The sequence below is a fragment of the Callorhinus ursinus genome, unplaced genomic scaffold (genome assembly GCF_003265705.2).
Source record: "Callorhinus ursinus isolate GAN/ISIS: 27379988/994484 unplaced genomic scaffold, GSC_fseal_2.0 scaffold33, whole genome shotgun sequence".
Taxonomy (NCBI): Eukaryota; Metazoa; Chordata; class Mammalia; order Carnivora; family Otariidae; genus Callorhinus; species Callorhinus ursinus.
In genome coordinates, this window is record NW_027397095.1 from 11,046,598 (window position 1) to 11,067,800 (window position 21,203).

Genomic DNA, 21,203 nt, shown 5'->3' on the forward strand with positions numbered 1-21,203 from the left:
AAAAAGTTGGTTTTTCTAGATTGCTCAGTTTCACTCTTAGATCATCAACCTTTGTGTGCTGCCTGAAAGAACTTCCCCACAGAATCCTAATGCTGTCACCAGAGACCATTTGGGGAAAAAGAAAAGTGGTGCATGAGAATTAGAAAATGATTTGCATTTTCTTATACCTAGAAATATCCAGCTCCCTCTCTAATCAGATTTTCATAACAACTCCATTTCCATACGAATTACTCATTGGCTGTAAAGGTCACTAGGAATTGGTGAGCATTAGAAACCGCAAACCAATTAGAATGTGGCAATAGCTATGTTCAGAATTGGATGTTGATTAAAATTGGCTCTGCTAATACGATACTTTTTAATGAAACCATCATTGAATGGATTAGCAGACACTTTCCTGGTTTTTGAGAAAGACACAAAATGTGTGGGCGGGGGTGGGGTCTGGGTATGGGAACAATGACTATTTTGGTCACGCTTTCCAGCCTTAATGCTAATCAATCTTCCCAGAGAGGGTCCTTTGCTGGCAGTATGGATGAATGGCCTTTGAAAGCTTAATGGGAATTGATGCCATCTATCGATTACCATTTAAAGTACACCTTCCTAATTTCTAATCGTTTTTGAAGGCAAAATGCTTTCCAATGGAACACGTATCTCTTATCAGAGGGTCCAAGTCTGGTGTCTTGATAGCCTAAGTGATCAATTACCTCATACAGCAACTTGATGCCGATTGGGATGCTGTTGAAGGTTGATACCAAACCAGTTTGCCATGGAGCTGATTATGTGCTGACTACTCAGCAGATGGAAATCCCTGGCTTGCTGCCCTGAAACATGTGAATGATTTCATGCAGGCAGGGGATTATTCTGAGATAAGTTTCTGGGACTGCCATAGTGGTGAGGGTCAAGGCCAGCATTGTTCCAGAAGGTCTTCATTGATGGTTCCAATACTGGGCCCCTCTCCCTGGTTGGGGATTTTGATCTGCTTGGTAAACAGTGGTAGAAGTGAGAAAGGGATATCCAGAGCCATTGAGAATTCTTGAAAGGGTCCCAGAACTAATGTTTTCTTTTTTAGGGAATGAAAACGGTTTTTAGCTAATTGCTATAATTTTAAGAAAGCTACTCCTGGTTTCCCAGGAAGCAATTGGACAAATCTCATGATAATACATGCAGAAATCTATTTCTTACTGATTTCTTGAAATAAGCTGGTTTTGAACCAACATCTATTTACCCTGGACTTTGAGGAAAGGTCAGTAATTAGACCTGTCATCCAATAACTTGATTATTGGCTGGAGATACTAAATGTTTCCCTTTTACCTACTACATAAGTGGATTCTGGATCATTGCTATAAGCAGTTTTACTGGCGACAGTGGCCGGCAGTGGTAATATATAGAATGGGCTCGTTTTCTAATCACCGTACTTTCCTGCTTGGGGCAACTGAATCAACATTTGAGTTCTTAAACATTCCACCGGTGGCCTTTCTTATAGTTCAGTTGGTATAGAACAAAGATCTTGATAGTTTATGTAAAAGTGGCTTGTCGATCCTATTTTCTTTCTATAATTTTCTGCTTCGATCTCCTTTCATCTTTCCTCTTGGCAGTGTTTATGCAGCTTTACTAACTTCTGCTCGTGAACACCTTGCTGTTTCCCCACTAAGATCTGGCCGATGATGGGGTGGTGGGCGTGGAATAAGTGTACTCAAGAAATTTAAACAATTACCAGCCTCCCTGAAAATTGAATTATCAACATGGATATGAATCCTTGAAACAAGCGTAAAACATTTCAATAGGAAACCATTGTCTAAAATAGAACATGCAATTTGATAGTCTGTCACTCCTCAGAGTCTTAGGCAGAGCCATGTACCTACCTTCTGTGAACTGCTGAGACATAATAAAATCATGCTTTCATAAATCTAGAAAGGACAACGCATATTATTTAGTTCAGTCCCCTCATTTCTCAAGCAAGGCGATGAAGGCTGACAGAAGTGAAATGACTTGCCCAAGGACAAACAATCCCTTTGTGGCAGGGGTGGGATTCAAACCTGGGAGTTTGAGCCTCGCTCTCTTGATATGCCCCTTGTAATGCTGCACACAAGTCTTAGTTGTCAACAACAACGAATTGGGTCACTAACCAAGCCGTGCTGTATTTAAGACGCTCTGCTTTGATAACATCCCCACACTTTCCCCACCCTCCTTTAAAAGCCCTGTGAATTTGCCTTTGTGAGAAGACGATAAAATAAAAAGCAGCTGGCCCAATTCATGGCAGAGCACTTACTCGGAAAAATTCTTTCGTCGAACCAGAGTCCAGGGTCCCATATGCAATTTCCGTCTGCTTAGCTAAGTCTTCGGCACTCTCTATGGGAGAGACCATTCTCTCCACAGTCAGAAAAGCAGCAAGATTGGCAGTATAGGACGAAATGATGATCAGGGTGAAGAACCACCAAACCCCTCCGACAATGCGCCCGGACAGCGATCTACAGTAAAAACAAAGACCAATCCAGACCCAGAGGGGCCGGATTTCAGTTTAAAAAAATCCTTATCTTTATTTCTGGAAAGAGAAGTGGTTTCAAGATAGTTGACGTAGATGATGTCAGGGAATTAAAACACCAAACCAAAGTAACACCTTCACAACATCCCATGTCATGATGACAGATGATGATGGTACATGCATAATGCTCTTTGGGCATTTATGGCTTGCAAAGCAGGATTTTTTTTTAAATCCTAGGAAGAATATCTTTTTACCAGCTCCTGTTTACATGTAAGAACTGTACTTATCAGATTCTCTTCCCGTGTGAGCTCTCCCACCTCCTTTAAGGCCAGGGGTTCTCAGCCTGCACGGTAGGATCACCCGGGATCTTCATTAAAAAAAAAAAAAAATCTCACGCTCAGGCCTACCCAACACCAGTTAAATCAGAGCCTGGGAAGTGGGACCCAGACATACATTTTTTAAAGCTCACCAGGTGATTACGGGGGATAGCCAAGGCTGAGAACCACTGATGTAAGCTGATGTCATGGGAGAAACACAGAGTCAAAAAGCTTCATGTATTTGAAAAGAAATGGGTCGGTGGAGGGGTACTCTTCACTCTGAGTTTAGTAAATTTAATAAAGACTTTGCCATTTTGTGGAGTTGGTCACCTGTGAGGCAAGGAGCCGTGAGATAATATTTATTAGGATCTTAATAGAAATGGCTAGTGGGGCTCAGGAGCTTAACTCCAGGGATCAAAACTCTCCCCTTTTACAAACTAAGCCTTAGCACACAGGACAGGCCTCAAGCGAAGTAGGGAACTACCTGTATAATAGAATTGGCCAGGCACTAAAAGGTTTGTTTCCACCCCTACCTCCCCCCACCCCCAGTAACCAAACAAAACCATCCTCACCAGCCTGCCATAGAAATTCTTCCGATTGGAATCACCCTCTGCATTTTCTTTAGAAGACTTGGTCAAAAGGTTAACCAATAACTTCAATAGGACCTATTATCATGTGATCTTGGATGAGCCAATCCAATTAGCAGAGAATGGGACAGAAGATGGGTAAATTGTCACAGGGGAACATTTGGTTCTTAAAGGTAGCCACGCCTTTGGCACTCCGTGGGGTGTTTGTGAACAGGCAGACTCGGATATATCTGAGTGCTCAGGAAGTTGAGCTTCGGACGCATCCCTGGTGATTGCAGTGGTCTCCAGACCAAGCTGAGGAATATTGTTCTCCTACCTCAGTGATTCTCGACTCCGCCTGCACATCAATATCATCTGGGAAGCTTGAGATGAAAGAAAACAAAGTACGACGACACGCACAAAAATGCCTGGGCTCCACCCCAGACCAACTGAATCAGGCCCTCCGCGGCGGGGGTTAGACCAAAGCAGTAGCATAAGTATAAAGCGCTGGTGCAGCCGGGATTGGGAGCGACGGTCCTGAACCGTGAACGCTACCCAGGGAGAGCGTCTGTGGGGAGTCAGGGGCCAGGGAGGGCCCTGGATGCTCAGGGATGGGATGCGGCTCGGCTCGTTCGGAGGCAGCTTCGTCTCCTTCACAGTGTTGCTGAAGGCTGGCTCTGGCTGCAGAAATGAAAATCTGGTCCCTAGGTTTTATAAAACATCGCCACATTCTCTCTAGGCTAGTTCTCTCCGTGGCAGAGCTCCATTCTGATTAGGCTCTGCTCTCCCATGCCCAGAAAAGCTCTCAGGAAAAGAACCCGCTCTGTCATGAAGGGAAGAATCGGCGCAGGAGCCTGGCACATCCCCAGGCTCTGTGGGAAAGAGGGCAGTTCTGGGCTGAAAGCCGGCAAATCAAGCTCGTCTTTGTTTGTACTGGCATTTGACCACTTTGAAGCAAATTTAAATTCCCGTGTCCCAAGATAAACTTTTATTAGCTTCTGGAAAATTCAGTTGCTTTTGACTTTACATTCTGGTCAAATAGTTTTGGCAGGTGTTTTGATAAATGTTGTTCTTTATTGATGAACTAAAACAAAGCTACTTGATTTTTTGAAGTCTGTCATTCCTATTGGTTCCTGGATGCTTAAAACCACCCTTCCTTCTTTATTTTTGAACACAATCACTTTTTGCCTTTCAGATGTGAAAATCTGCTTTGCAACGGACTTAACTAAGGATTATATTCTCTCAGTATCCCCTCTGGGAACATGTCCCTCTTAATCAGAAGAGGTAAGAACATTGGGATGAGGCACAAAGAATGTGTCCAAATGCTAAATGTTTACAGGATATTTCAGTTAGGAATTTGGACCTTTATAGTCTTTCTTCATTGTTGCCATATATATTTAATTTATCCTCGACTGATCTGACTCTGGCAATAATTTTACCACATAAAAGTTAATGTTTCAAAGTAGCATCTGTAGTAATAGGGTTATAAAAATGATAACAATAATAGCTAACCCTTACTGAGCCCTTCCAGACTGTTCTGATTGCTTTGGGTTCACATGGATCAACTCTTTCAATCCTTCCTCTCTATGGTTAGGTACTATTTTTACAGATTAGAAAACAGAGGCATTTTGGGGAGAAGGAAAGATGGCGGAGAAGTAAGGGTCCCCGGAATTGAGCTGGGTATCTACCAGACCACTCTGAGCACCCACGAAACCAGCCTGAGATGTAAGAAGATCTGGATCCCTACAAACAATATCACAGGCGGTTGGTTTCAAGGTTCGAAGCAGGGAGCCGTGATTCCGCGGGCAGATATCGGAGGACAAACGGCAGCGGGAGGTTGCCAGGCCGTGGGGATCCTACACTGTCGGTGAGCGACAGCCTTGCGCGCTGGGGACGGGGCACAGACTTGCAGGCCGGTAGCGGCGGGGAAAGGACTTTAGGGCAGCCTCCGGGGCGGAAACCCGCAGTGGCAAGGTCGTGCGTGCGATCTGGGAGCGGCTGGCGGTTTTAGAAGCACAAAGGGCAGAGACGTGCCCCGACCTGGAGGCAGGATTGGAGGCACTGTGGAGAGGAGCACAACCCAGGGCGCTGCAGTTTATAGCAGCACGGACAGAAACGGAGATGGTGTGGCCTGGAGAGCTCACTGAAGAACAGACTGTGGTCTCTCTGCTCTGAGGCAGAGGGTTGGAAACGGTCTCTTCTGCTCTGACTCACGGAAGAGACGCAGAAAGCCGCCAGGGAAAGCCGCCAGAGAACAAAAGCCCCCAAAACTGATTCCCGGTGAGCCCATCCCCCGCCACAGGGGGGCAGGGCAACTCCGCCCAAACAGGGTTGCCTGAGTAACAGCGCGGCAGGCCCCTCTCCCAGAAGAGAGGCTGGGAAAACAAGAGGCCAGCAACCCTATGGTCCCAAGAAAACAGGTGCATCTTGCTTGGGTTCTGGTCAATAATTTGGACTCTATACATTCCCTCAAACACCCATCAACAGAATGACTAGGAGGAGGAGCCCCCAAAATAGAAGAGACTCAGAGATTATGACTTATGCTGCAGATTTACAAATGCATGCAGATATAACCAAGATATCGGAGATGGAATTCAGGCTAGCAATTGTGAAGACAATAGCTAGAATGGAGAAATCAATTAATGGCAAAATAGAGTCTCTAAGGGCAGAAATGAGAGCTGAATTGGCAGAACTAAAAAATGCTATCAATGAGATCCAATCCAATCTAGATAATCTAACAGCTAGGGTAAGTGAGGCAGAAGAAAAAATAAGCGACCTGGAAGACAATATAATAGATAAAAAGGGAAAAGAGGAGGCCAGGGAAAAACCACTCAGAATCCATGAAAATAGAATCAGAGAAATAAGTGACACCATGAAGCGTTCCAATGTCAGAATAATTGGAATCCCGGAGGGAGTGGAGAGAGAGAGAGAGAGAGGACTAGAAGATGTATTTGAGCAAATTGTAGCTTAGAACTTCCCTAATCTGGGGAATGAAACAAACATTCGCGTCCTAGAGGCAGAGAGGACCCCTCCCAAGATCAAGGAAAACAGGCCAACACCCCAGCATGTAATAGTAAAACTTGCAAATCTTAGAACCAAGGAAACCATCTTAAGGGCAGTTAGGGGGAAGAAATTCCTTATGTACAGAGGGAGGAACATCAGAATAACGTCAGACCTATCCACAGAGACCTGGCAAGCCAGAAAGGCCTGGCAGGACATATTCAGGGTACTAAATGAGAACATGCAGCCAAGAATACTTTATCTGGCAAGGCTGTCATTTAGAATGGATGGAGAGATGCAGAGCTTCCAAGACCAGCAGAAACTGAAAGAATATGTGACCACTGAGCCGGCCCTGCAAGATATATTAAGGGGGTTTCTATAAAAGGAGAAAGACCCCAAGAGTGATATAGAACAGAAACTTACAGGGACAATCTATAAAAACAACGTCTTCACAGGCAACATGATGACAATTAATTCATATCTTTCAATAATCACTCTCAACGTGAATGGCCTAAATGCTCCCATAAAATGGCACAGGGTTGCAGATTGGATAAAAAGACAGGACCCATCCATATGCTGCCTACAAGAGACTCATTCTGAACCTAAAGATACATCCAGACTGAAAGTGAAGGGATGGAGATCCATCTTCCATGCCAGCAGACCTCAAAAGAAAGCTGGGGTAGCAATTCTTATATCAGACAAATTAGATTTTAAACTAAAGTCTGTAATTAGAGACAGAGAAGGACACTATATCATTCTCAAAGGGTCTATCCAACAAGAAGATCTAACAGTTGTAAATATCTATGCCCCCAACATGGAAGCAGCCACCTACATAAGCCAACTGTTAACCAAAATAAAGAGTCCTATTGATTACAATACGTTAATTGTAGGAGACCTCAATACTCCACTCTCGGCAATGGACAGATCATCTAAGCAGAAAATCAACAAGGAAACAAGAGCTTTGAATGATACACTGGACCAGATGGACCTCATAGATATATACAGAACATCCCACCCTAAAACAACAGAATACTCATTCTTCTCGAGCACACATGGAACTTTCTCCAGAATAGACCACATACTGGGTCACAAATCAGGTCTCAACTGATACCAAAAGATTGAGATTATTCCCTGCATATTCTCAGACCAAAATGCTTTAAAACTGGAACTCAATCACAAGAAAAAATTTGGCAGAAATTCAAACACTTGGAAGCTAAAGACCACTCTGCTCAAGAATGTTTGGGTCAACCAGGAAATCAAAGAAGAACTTAAACAATTCATGGAAATCGATGAGAACGAAAACACATCGGTCCAAAACCTATGGGATACCACAAAGGTGGTCCTAAGGGGGAAATACGTAGCCATCCAAGCCTCACTCAAAAAAATAGAAAAATCCCGAATTCACCAACTAACTCTACACCTTAAAGAACTAGAGAAAAAGCAAAAAACGATGACTAAGCCACGCATTAGAAGAGAAATAATTAAAATTAGAGCAGAAATCAATGAATTAGAAACCAGAAACACAGTAGATCAGATCAATGAAACTAGAAGTTGGTTCTTTGAAAGAATTAATAAGATCGATAAACCACTGGCCAGACTTATCCAAAAGAAAAGAGAAAGGACCCAAGTTAATAAAATTATGAATGAAAGGGGAGAGACCACGACTAACACCAAGGAAATAAAACATTTATTAGAAATTATTATCAACAACTATATGCCAATAAACTGAGCAATCTGGATGAAATGGAGGCCTTCCTGGAAACCTATAAGCCGCCAAGACTGAAATAGGAAGAAATTGACAACATGAATAGGCCAAGAACCAGTAACGAGACTGAAGCAGTGATCAAAAACCTCCCAAAAAACAAGAGTCCAGGGCCTAATGGATTCCCTGGGGAATTCTACCAAACATTCAAAGAAGAAATAATACCTATTCTACTGAAGCTGGTTCAAAAAATAGAAACAGAAGGAAAACTTCCAAACTCATTCTATGAGGCCAGCATTACCTTAATCCCCAAACCAGGCAAAGACCCCATCAAAAAGGAGAATTTCAGGCCAATATCTCTGATGAATATGGATTCCAAAATCCTCAACAAAATCCTAGCTAACAGGATCCAACAATACATTAAAAGGATCATCCACCACGACCAAGTGGGATTTATCCCCAGGATGCAAGGGGATAAAATCAATCAATGTGATAGAACACATTAATAAGAGGAGGCAGAAGAACCATATGGTCCTCTCAATTGATGCAGAAAAATCATTTGACAAAATACAGCATTCTTTCCTGATTAAAACTCTTCAGAGTATAGGGATAGAGGGAACATTCCTCAAGTTCATAAAATCCATCTATGAAAAACCCACAGCGAATATCACCCTCAATGGGGAAAAGCTGAAAGCCTTTCCCTTAAGATCAGGAATACATCAAGGATGCCCACTCTCGCCACTATTGTTCACCACAGTACTAGAAGTCCTAGCAACAGCAATCAGACAACAAAAAGAAATAAAAGGTATTCAGAATGGCAAAAAAGAAGTCAAACTCTCTCTTTTCGCAGACGACATAATACTTTATGTGGAAAACCCAAAAGACTCCACCCCCAAATTACTAGAACTCATACAGCAATTCAGTAATGTGGCAGGATACAAAAATCAATGCACAGAAATCAGTTGCTTTCTTATACACTAACAACGCAACTGTAGAAAGAGAAATTAGAGAAATGATTCCATTTACAATAGCACCAAAAACCATAAGATACCTCGGAATAAACCTAACCAAAGAGGTAAAGGATCTATACTCTAGGAACTACAGAACACTCATGAAAGAAATTGAAGAAGACACAGAAAGATGGAAAAACATTCCATGTTCATGGATCAGAAGAATAAACATTGTTAAAATGTCTATGCTACCCAGAGCAATTTAAAACTTCAATGCCATCCTGATCAAAATTCCAATGACAGTTTTCGAAGTGCTAGAACAAACAATCCTAAAATTTGTATGGAATCAGAAAAGACCCCGAATCGCCAAGGAAATGTTGAAAAAGAAAAACAAAGCTGGGGGCATCACGTTGCCCGATTTCAAGCTATATTACAAAGCTGTGATCACCAAGACAGCATGGTACTGGCACAAAAACAGACATATAGACCAATGGAACAGAATAGAGAACTCAGATATAGACCCTCAACTCTATGGTCAAATAATCTTCAACAAAGCAGGAAAAAACATGTAATGGAAAAAAGACAGTGTCTTCAATCAATGGTGCTGGGAAAATTGGACAGCCACATGCAGAAGAATGAAACTCGACCATTCTCTAACACCATTCACAAAGATAAACTCAAAGTGGATGAAAGACCTCAATGGGAGACAGGAATCCATCAAAATCCTAGAGGACAACATAGGCAGTAACCTCTTTGACATCGCCCACAGCAACTTCTTTCAAGATACATCTCCGAAAGCTAGTGAAACAAAAGCAAGAATGAACTTTTGGGACTTCATCAAGATAAAAAGCTTCTGCACAGCAAAGGAAACGGTCAACAAAACAAAGAGGCAACCCACAGAATGGGAGAAGATATTTGCAAATGACACTACAGATAAAGGGCTGGTATCCAAGATCTATAAAGAACTTCTCAAACTCAACACCCAAAAAACAAATAATCAAGTCAAAAAGTGGGCAGAAGATATGAAAAGACACTTCTCTGAAGAAGACATACAAATGGCTAACAGACACATGAAAAAATGTTCATCATCATTAGCCATCAGGGAAATTCAAATCAAAACCACAAATCAAAACCTTACACCAGTTAGAATGGCAAAAATTGACAAGACAAGAAACAACAAATGTTGGAGAGGTTGTGGAGAAAGGGGAACCCTCTTACACTGTTGGTGGGAATGCAAGTTGGTACAGCCACTTTGGAAAACAGTGTGGAGGTTCCTCAAAAATTTAAAAATAGAGCTACCCCATGACCCAGCAATTGCACTACTGGATATTTACCCCAAAGACACAGATATAGTGAAAAGAAGGGCCATATGCACCCCAGTGTTCATAGCAGCAATGTCCCCAATAGCCAAACTGTGGAAAGAGCCGAGGTGCCATTCCACAGATGAATGGATGAAGAAGATGTGGTCCATATATACAGTGGAATATTACTCAGCCATCAGAAAGGATGAATACCCAACTTTTACATCCACATGGATGGGACTGGAGGAGATTATGCTAAGTGAAATAAGTCCAGCAGAGAAAGACAATTATCATATGGTTTCACTTATTTGTGGAACATCAGGAATAGCATGGAGGACATAAGGAGAAGGAAGGGAAAATGAAGGGGGGGAATCGGAGGGAGAGATGAACCATGAGAGACTATGGACTCTGAGAAACAAACCGAGGGTTCTAGAGGGGAGGGGGGTGGGGGGACTGGTCAGCCCGGTGATGGGTATTAAGGAGGGCACGTACTGCATGGAGCAGTGAGCGTTATATGCAAACAATGGATTGTGGATCACCACATCAAAAACTAATGATGTATTGTATGGTGACTAACATAACATAATAAAATTAAAAAAAAAAAGAGAACAGAGGCGTTTTACAGATAAAGAAACTGAGGCATGGAGAGGAGAAATAGGAAAGAAATACCCACATTTTGGTGCTACAGAACAGTCATAGTTTGTCTAAGAAAATCCAGAATGGTGTATACATTACAGAAGATGCAATTTTCTGACAATAACTGAGAATTATAGTTGTAGGAAAAGCAAACATGTTTGGATAATTATTGTTTATTATCTGTTGTTCATTTGGAATGGAACTGGGAAAGCTCTCCTTATTTGGAATGATGGGGTTTTCCTGAGACCAAGGGGAGAACTGATTTTGGAGTATTTCCAGAATCATGGTTTGGTATGGAAAGGGGTGTATTAAGCTGCTGCGAATACCAATGGTAGTTTATGCATTGTCTACTTGAAATGGGGAGAAAAATACAGTAATTTATGGAAATTGCACTTGTGCCGTTCTATCAAGGCTAATGGACTGCGTCTGTATGATCTAAAATCAATCCTGCCCATGCTAATCTGGTTATTTGGCCACCATAATCGGTGACCCAGATAATCATGTGGTTGATCTGTAGGACTTAGCTGAGATTGGCTGTTGACATGACTGAAAATAAACCTAAATGCAAAATGGTCATTTTTGTGGCCTCTTGTGTACATGGCTATTGGCTCGGGCAACTACATGGTTAATATGATGATATTCCTATGTGCATGGAGAATTTTGGTGGATATTCACATAGAAATGGTATAATAGTATCCACAAGCCTCAGCAGAGATGGAAAAGGAGCTTCCTTGGAATCCGTGTGAAATGCACAAGCTAGCATTCAACAATCTCCCCTCAAGGCAGCAGTAGCTTTGACAAGAGTCTTGGTGGAATTTCTACCGCTTTCTTTCCTTTATGGCATGAACGCCTAAATCCTTTCACTGAGAAAAGGTACAGTGGAACTCACAGGGAAGAAGCTCTGTAAGAATTTTTACATTTCCCTTTTCTCATTAATGAAACTATAGCCATTTAATAACCCACATTTCACACAGAGGCTATATAAAAAGTGACTGATGGGTCAGCCCCATGACATTTTTAAAAGGATCTATTAAAACAAGACAAGACTTTATAGTTGAGTTAAAAAGACCTGTCATTTTCCAGTTTCTTCCCCTCCATTAATGCAGCTTCAAAATGTTTAACATTCATTTCAAATAGTTTTGTTGCACAAGACAGATTTTGAGTTTGGCATAATGAAATGGCTATAAAATGCTGCACATTTAGTATTTATAAAAATGCATTATAAGGAGCATATCGTACCTTTTGAAGAAATGTAAGAGGAAGTGAATGAAAGTAGATTGGCAACAAGAGAAAAACGACATAAAAACACCGCAAAATAATATACAACGCTCTTGTTATCTGTAATCATATGGAAGTAGAGTTTCCGAGTTAATAATAAAATGTATTTTATGACCTCGGGAATAATAACAGAAGTGAGCTATGTGCTATAACCTTAAGCCTGTAAGTAAATTTTGAAATCTGCACTTTACTAGCTTTGCAAGATCAAGAGCTGAAACTATGACCACTTCTCCTGTGCACAAACTCTTCATCACACTCTCTCCCCCCATTCTTTCTTCCAAAGCATGTGTCTTTTTTTTTTTTTAAGATTTTATTTATTTATTCATGAAAGACAGAGAGAGAAAGAGAGAGGTAGAGGGAGAAGCAGGCTCCTAAGGAGCAGGGAGCCCGATGTGGGACTCGATTCCAGGACCCTGGGATCATGACCTGAGCCGAAGGCAGATGCTTAACCATCTGAGCCACCCAGGCGCCCCAAAGCGTGTGTCTTTTCTACACTCTATTCAATGCCGATTCTATGATAGATTTTTTAAAAAAATGTGCAGAATCAATCTTTGGCTCGTATAGTATTTTCTGATGGGAGTAAGAAACCATCTCCCGAAGACTGAGAACTACGGCTTTCAGCCAGAAAAGTCATAAAATGGTGGCAATAAAAATTCTATTACATCATTAATTGATCCCCACATCACTACTACTTTGAAGAGAGTTTGCAGTAGGATGAGACTCTGGTCAGACATCAGCAAAGCTGAAAGGCTATTGCTTAAAATGGAGCTCCCAAATCCTGTCGTGTTGGTCCCATTCATTTCATACCCTTCGTGTCTTTTATTATTTGGCTTGTATTTTCCGTTTGACAAAAGGATCTGTATGTCAACTAACCTGGATAGATGCCCTGCCTGCTCCTCTCAAGTCTCTGATATCTTGCAGAATTAGAGAAGAGTAATGCCTTTGGAACAACATGCACACAGTAATCAGATTCAAGTTAGCGTGTCCCCTCCAGTTTCTCGGCTAGAATTCCCCCAATCCTCCCATTTTCAACTTAGCCCTCAGATGGCCCTGCAGCTTCGAAGAGAGTCAGCAGGGGGAGCATTTGTCTGGAAGGACTCGGACTTTGGACTGCTCAGCAAGGTTCTATCCAAGTTTCACAAAGGAAATAAATGACAGATTTAAAAAATTGTAACGTTCTGTCAATATCAGTAAATCATTATAGAATATACAATCAAAACATTTGCACGAGGTGTAATCCTTAAGGAGGGTACTGTATGGATTCAAGAAGGCAAGTTGTTGGTTATTTCTCATCAAGAATCAGCTATGTGGCACTCCCTACAATTTCAACTGTATTCCCAAGGAGTTTTAGGGACTAACATGCAAGTGAAATATTAACTATTAGTATTTGTGAAATTAGGGTGGTGAAGAGCAGCCAGTTTAATAAGGAGGATGGCTACCCTTTACCGAGAACTTACTGTACGTATGCCAGGTACTATACTTTACACTTTACGGATGAGGAACTGAGGCTTAGCCAGATTTAGCAACGTGCCCCGAGTTACACAACTCCTAAGCAGATTGCGAATCCAGTGAGACTAAATCCCGCACCCACGTACTTAACCCCTACGCGCTACCTCCATCTGGCTATACCCACTGCAGATCTCCCCATCCCCCTCCGGTGCAAGAGGGTTGAGTGGAATCTCCTCATACTTTCTTCTCCCGACTGCCCCAAACAAATCAGTTTGTATATGGATATAACCTCAGCTGATCACCTTGATTAGCCTCTCTAAAGGCAATTCAGCCTCTAGCAGAATTGTTCACTCCGAACAATTGGAGTAGTTGAAAATATCAAACCTAATATTGACACGGGCTCTTTAAGCTTCTAAGCCCCTGTCAATACCTTTATTTGATGGAAATACAATGACGCTCGGTGCGCCTCATGCTGTCTCACTGCTGATTTCCCACCCTTTTACTCTTGAGTGGATACACACCCGGCAGCATTTTAAGCGCTCACCGCCTAAAACTTTCTTTAACAACCCGGGCGATGGCAGAGTTTCATCGGAGGTCGGGAGACTGGAGAATAGTCCTGGGCACGCACATGAGGAAAGAATGGAACAAGCAAATGCACCTTCGGGTCGGGAGTGGGAGGCAGTGTGTGGTAGTGGGAACAGTTATACTGCCCGCTCTTAAAACCCCTTGACCCTGACCTCCACCACAGTATCTCTCTGCATAGGGTTTTGTCTCTGTTGTGAAAAAAGCAGCATGAAGTGGACCGGCGTAGGGTGTGGAGTTGGAGTTAGGTTTGAATACTGGCTCTGCCATTAGCTGTGTGACTGGGCCAATTATTTACCCCAAGCGCCACCTTCTTCAACTTAAAACCGAGCACATGGTGGCAGTGTTTGGAGGATTAAAATCCACAGGATAATGCAGGAAAAGTGCCCAGACGCAGTGGGAGCTCAGCGAAGGCTGTTTCCCCTCTGCCCTCAGGACACAGAAGCAGTTGGGTTGATTTATCTGACGTCTCCTCCTGCTCTGATAGTTGATATAGTTCTACTTTAAAATGTGGTCTCTTATAATTCCTTGAATTGCTTCAATTTTGGGAAAAGTCAGAGTGTACAATGCATGTTCACATGCGGCGCTTTCTGGAGAGTCTGCCTTCTAAGTGTGGCCATTAAACAAAAATAAAGTATAACACTGGCATTTGCCGTCAAGGCAACCATGAATCTTAGAGCGCAACTCTGTCACTATCAGGAATTTCGAAATCTGTTAGTAGAAAAGCACATTTCAGTGGAATTACTGTTATACAATTGAGCACAAATATATAACCAATAGAGCTCTCAAGACAAGGAGAAATAAGTATGCTACAATGTATAAAATTTTATCAAGAGGCTTAAAGATATAATTTCCTTTGAAGGACACAAAAGACAATATTGAAAGAGGGATCATCCATTTGGTAGAAAATATACAGAGTAATAACTTATTACTCAAAAGCACAAAAAGGAGAATATTTGTTACTCTAGACCGGTCTTATTCCATAGCCTGTGGGTCCCACTGCTGGGTTGAGTTGCAACCAGCATTTAAAACAGCATGGCACGCTGTAAGGGTAATGTTTGGTGATGCTTGTGATACACACACACACACACACACACACACACACACACACACACCGACTCATGACGGAAAATGTATTTCATACTAAGGGACATGGTCAAAAAGTTTGAAAGCCATTGCTCTATATGACAGTATCTAGTGCAGTGTAATGATAAATGTATCCTGGGAAACAAAAAAGGATTTGTAGCTTAAATTCTTCTACAAAAAAAAGAAAAAATCTATCCAGCTTGTCATTTTCAGGTCATCATCTTTAAGTTAGTACTTAATGAAGCAATATGCATAAATACTTCTAAAAACAGATAGCTTTTGAAGAGTCCTGTTTGAGTATACAGAGTAGTATGTAGCACTCCGGTGGGGATATCACAAGTTTAGTTTTGAAAATTCCCTTACAGAAACCAATAAAATCTCTAGCCTTAATGACTCTTTAGCATTGCCTCAACACAGATTACCAGCCATGTTAAAAATCACTCAATTAAGGATTGTTCAGAACCCTAGCCTCCAAGTGAACGTTTTTAAAAAAATGAAAGAAACTAGCAAAATAAATGAACTCCCAGATGGTATCACAAAATGACACACATTATAAGCACAAAAGGAACAGGGAGTGAAATTATTTAGAGTATCTGACCAAGCAGATTGAGAGTGGCAAAAGGTATGACCCTGACAAAAGAGGCTTGCCCCATACACGTTACATTAGAAATTTGAAGATGGTTACCCATGAGTTATGCTGCAAATCTTCATTTGAAATGTTTTGTGCTCCGGGTGGATAATCTTAAAATGAAGTATGCTGTAAAACCATAGTAGGTGACCTTCTGAGTCCTTATATTCTAAATGAAAATCCCCATATGTTTGTATAATGGACTCTAGTCAGTATTTGGATTAATGTTCAATTTTGCCCAAACTACAACTTTTTATTTCAGAAAAATAAATAATAATATAATTTAAAAATAAATAAATAATGCCCTCCCCCCGCCGCCCCACCGATTTTAAAGCTACCACATTTGCTTACAATATTTTATGATTACGAATTCAACACTGTTTTTGTTTAGGTGAATACCACTAAACTAAGTGGGTGAGGTCCAGGACATTCACATTCAGTATTTTCAATAGCTTCGCTGAGATAAAATCTGCATCTCATCAAATTCACCAATGTAAGTGTACAATGAATGAGTTTAGTCAACTTAAGAGTTGTGCAGCCATCGCCACAATCCAGTTTTGGAACATTTCCCTCACCCTGAAAAGTTCCTTCATGCTCATTTGTGCTTAATCCCGACAGGGCCAGGACGGGAGTGAGACCAGTGAGGCATTTACCCCATGCACAAAATTTAGAGGGGTACCAAAATCTCACTAATCAAGATAAATAACATTTCAGTGCAATATTTTTAAGAAAATCAAGATTAATTAAAAAAACCCATGATGAACAAATATCAAAATTTTAAATGAAGACTGAATTTGCCCCTTGTGCTTGCTGTACTCAGCCCTGCCTGCCTCAGCCTAATCCTCACCCTTCTTAGCTTCACTCTGCTCCCTCTAAGTCCCTAGAGACTTTCTGTCTCTATGGATTTGCCTATCCTGGACAAACGGAACAATGCAATAAGGGACATTCAATAAATAGAATTAAATAAATGGAATCCTATACTATGTGGCCTTTTGTGTCTGGCTTCTTTCATGTAGCATCATGTTTTCAAAGTTCATCCATGTTGTAGCATATCAGTAGCTTGTTCTTTTTAATTGCCAAATAGTATTCCATTGGATGGATATGCCACATTGTGTTCATCCATTCACTTGTTGATGGACATGTGGGTTGTTTCCACTTTTTGGTTTTTATAAAGCTCCTATGAACATTTATAAGTCTTTGTGTGGATATAGGTTTTCTTTTCAGTAAATAAGTAGAATTGCTGTGTCATATTTTAAGTGTGTGTCTAACTATAAGAGTCTGCGGAACTGTCTTCCTATTTGGCGGTAGCATTTTGCATTCACCCTACTAATGGATGAGAGCTATAGTCATTCTGCATCCTCGCCACCACTTTTTTATTATAGCTGTTCTAGAGGATATATAGAGGTATCTCACTGTGATTTTAATTTGCTTTTCCCCAATGACTAATGATGTTCAGCATCTTTACATGTGATTATTAGCCATTTGTATATCTTCTTTGGGGAAAGGTCTATTCAAATATTTTGTCCGTCTTAAAAATTGGGTTGTTTTCTTTATAGTGAGTTGCAAGAAATCTTTATATATTCTGTATATAAGTCCTTTATCAGATGTATCATTTGCTAATATTTTCTCCCAGTCTGTGGCTTGTCTTTTCATTTTCTTAATTAAGATGTCTTTTGAAATGTGAAAGTTTTGAATTTTAATGAAGTCCAGTGTGTCAATTTTTAAAAAATGGATTGTTCTTTTTGTGTTTTGAAAACTCTTTGTCCAATCCGAGATCATATAGACTCCCCCTTAGGTTTTCTTTTTTTTTTTCCCCTCTTATGTTTTCTTTCCGTACTTTTATAGTTTTAGTTATAAAACTTGGGCGAGATACTACAATGAATAGTTCTAGGCAGTCTAAGAGTGAAATGAAAAAGGTAGGACAGTGCAAGGGGAAAGTAGGAGGGCTTTTAGGAAGAGTTCTATATTCTTTCAAATTTTTTCTAGATCCCATCTCTAGACAAATGAGAAAATGTTTTAGCTCACTTAAGGAGGAAATCATGTCTGATTGATCTGATCAAGATTTAGTATTAGCTTTATCCAAATAATATTAATTTTAGCTGATAATGCTACCTTTACCCAGAGTCCAAATGTTTGCTATGATAGATATAAGTATACAATACCATAGAAATGCATGAAGGACATTCAAAACAACACCAATAACACACTCACTTTATGGACGCAAGCAAACAAAATGGCTTGATGATAATTTGCTGTTGGATGGAATGTCAAATGAAAGAAATCTGGACTTGAGATGGGTGAATACCAGATGTACATGAATGGATCATGGCCACAGAGTGCAAGGAGGCATTGGGTATGACATGGAAACAAACCTTGGAGAAATATCACATCCTTGCTGCATAAAGGCACCCAAGGAAAACCAAAGACTGTTAAATATTCCAAATTCATTCGGAGGGTCAGGAGGGCTTTGCGGATCACGAGGTTCTTCACTGTTGTCCTCCAAGTGCCATTCATAGGGGCTGAATCTGCTGACTAGGAAAAGAACTACGCTGACTCCAATGTAAGCAAAGACGATGCACATCCAGATTTCATAAGCCAAGGGATCCAGAAATGAGAAGACGCCTGGTTTTGACTTCTGAGGCTTCTTTATCATGATGGAGATGCCCAGGCTCATAAATGGCTTTGAGAAATCTATGACTTCTTCACGGACCAGGGTTATAGTGAGTGGAGCAACCGCTATATCAGCCCTCTGGAAAAAAAAAAATTGACTTTTAGAGACAGTATTTCCATTAGTCATTTGCTACTTACTCTACCTCTTTGGTGGAAATATAAACTTTTGGATCCCTATAACCAACTGATTTGTCAGTGCTTTGTCAGAAAAGTAGTAGCGTTCGATGGGTTCTAAAACGCTCTAGCTCAGGGCTAAGTAAGAAGAGGGCACCGGTGGCCTTTTGTCCTTTGTGACCTATTGCTTAGGGCAACCAACTCATTTTTTTTCTTCAGTTAGTTTTGCTATCTTGCAACTCAACTTGTACTCCCTAAAGTGACAGATCACTGCTTAACTCTTTTAATTTTTTTTAAAGCTAGTTCTACACTTAACGTGGGGCTTGAACTCATGATCCTGAGATCAAGAGTCACATGCTCTACCGGCTGAGCCAGTCAGGTGCCCCAATCACTCCTTAACTCTTGTTTTCTTAAAGATTCATTTATTTGTTTGAGAGAGAGAGTGAGAGAGGGGTGGGGAGGGGCAGAGGGAGAGGGAGGGAGAGAATCTCAAACAGACTCTGTGCTGAGTGCAGAGCCTAACGCAGGTCTCAATCCCATGACCCCGAGATCATGACCTGAGCTGAAACCAAGAATCAGACGCTTAACCGACTGAGGCACCCAGGCGCCCCAACTCTTGTTTTTTTAATTTGAATTTGCATGCTCTTATGTCTTAGCTTCCTCACATAAACGGAAGTTCTTGAGAGGCAAGCATGTAGTCTAGACTCCTTATACGTGCCTCCCTCCCCACCATGAGTGGCAACACAGGACTACAGTCCTCAGTTTAATTCTTGAGTGTTTGCTATTATTCTTGAGTTATTTTCTCCAGAGAATGTCCATTAAAACATAGGTTCTTTAAAGGCAGGGACTCAATCTTCTGTTTGTTTTTTTTTGTTTTTTTTTTTTCAATCTGTCACTGCAGCACATCCTAAATAAAGAAACTCTGGATGCCTAGAAAATTAGCTGTTGACTATTGAATATAATCTATGCAAACATGAAAGAATTCTGCATGGGCAATAACAAGGGTAAAGCAGTTATTAGAATACATATTAATTTCTATAGGAAGCCATCATGTCTAGTGATAAATATCAGTGTAGCGCTCATGCGTATTGGATCAATAAAATAAATGTGTCAGTAGTGCCCTGCATAATGGGCTCAGGCAAAGGCGGGCTCAGGCAAAGGCAGGCAATGTTTTTATATTAATCCCATGAAAAAAGGCATTAGGAATTTCTTTTCTTTTCTTTCTGGCACTGGGAATTTCTGCACTTATTTCTTTGGTCTTCCACAATTGTTCCTCTACCCCAGTAGTAGGTTTAGTATACTTTAGTCTGGAGCCAGGCCTTAAAATACACACCGAGAAAAATGCTTCTAAGGAAAGCCTTTTGGATGGTATATCAGATATGAAGTAAAAACACCAATTTTGGTGGGCTTGGGCGGCTCAGTCAGTTAAGCGCCTGACTCTTGATTTTGCCTCAGGTCATGATCTCAGGGACAAGAGATCCAGCCCCGTGTCAGGCTTCATGCTGCGTGTGGAGCCTGCTTAAGATTCTCTCTCTGCCTCTCCCTCTACCCCTCCCCCTGCTTGCCCGCGCACGGGCACTCTCTCGCTCTCTCAAAACAAAAAACAAAAACACAAGGACCAATTTTGATAATTCTTTTTCTACATTAAATAGTTATACCTCAATATCCTTACCAGTGGGGAGAGGTGGAGGAAGAATGATGAAGTCTGAGATAGAGGATGTTTTAAAAGAAATGTTTTACTACCTTGAGTCCCATATGGTGACTCAAACTGATTAAAAAACATGTCTTAATTAATTTAAAGGGAAATTCAGATAATAAACAGCCAGCTAACATTTATTCAGTGCTTACTCTGTGTGTAAGCACCTCGTATATATTATCTTATTTAATTCTCTCAGCAAACTTAAGGATGGCACATAATCATTCCCATGTTAAAGAAGGAGAAACTGGGGTCTGGGATTAGAACCCTGGTCTTCAGATTTCAGAACTCACGTCCTTTTATTCTTTCAGGTTTTTATTTAAATTCTAGTTACTTAACATATAGTATAATATTTGTTTCAGGAGTGATTCATCACTTATATATAACACCCAGTGCTCATCACATCATGTGCCCTCCTTCATGGTCATCACCCATTTAGCCCATCCCCCACCCACCACCCCTCCATCAACCCTCAGTTTGTTCTTTAGAGTTAAGAGTCTCTTATGGTTTGCCTCCCTTTCTTATTTTTTTATTCCTTCCCCTATATTCATCTGTTTTGTTTCTTAAATTCCACATGAGTGAAATCATATGGTATTTGTCTTTCTCTGACTTATTTCACTTAGCGTAATACACTGTTGCTCCATCCATGTTGTTGCAAATGGCAAGATTTCATCCTTTTTTATGGCTGAGTAATATTCCATTATATATATATATATATATATATATATATATATATATATATATATATA

The 21,203-nt window shown here is 40.9% G+C and overlaps 1 protein-coding gene and 1 long non-coding RNA gene across 7 annotated transcripts in view; one reads left to right on the forward strand and one right to left on the reverse strand.

Annotated features, from left to right (window-relative positions):
- Window positions 1–21,203, forward strand: part of LOC141370373 (uncharacterized) — a 213,686-nt gene that overhangs the window by 128,725 nt on the left and 63,758 nt on the right. The window contains exon 2 of the long non-coding RNA XR_012374365.1: window positions 4,558–4,646. This is a non-coding gene — a long non-coding RNA (uncharacterized lncRNA). The remainder of the gene's footprint in view (window positions 1–4,557; window positions 4,647–21,203) is intronic.
- Window positions 1–21,203, reverse strand: part of GRIA3 (glutamate ionotropic receptor AMPA type subunit 3) — a 280,967-nt gene that overhangs the window by 55,234 nt on the left and 204,530 nt on the right. For all 6 annotated transcript variants that reach the window (XR_012374364.1, XM_073879199.1, XM_073879198.1 and 3 more), the window contains 2 exons: window positions 18,347–18,723; window positions 2,267–2,465 (listed from right to left, as the gene is read on the reverse strand). Coding sequence is in view for 5 of the 6 variants with exons in the window: in XM_073879199.1 (XP_073735300.1) it covers window positions 2,267–2,465; window positions 18,347–18,723 (576 nt within the window). In the remaining variant the exon portion in view is untranslated. The remainder of the gene's footprint in view (window positions 1–2,266; window positions 2,466–18,346; window positions 18,724–21,203) is intronic.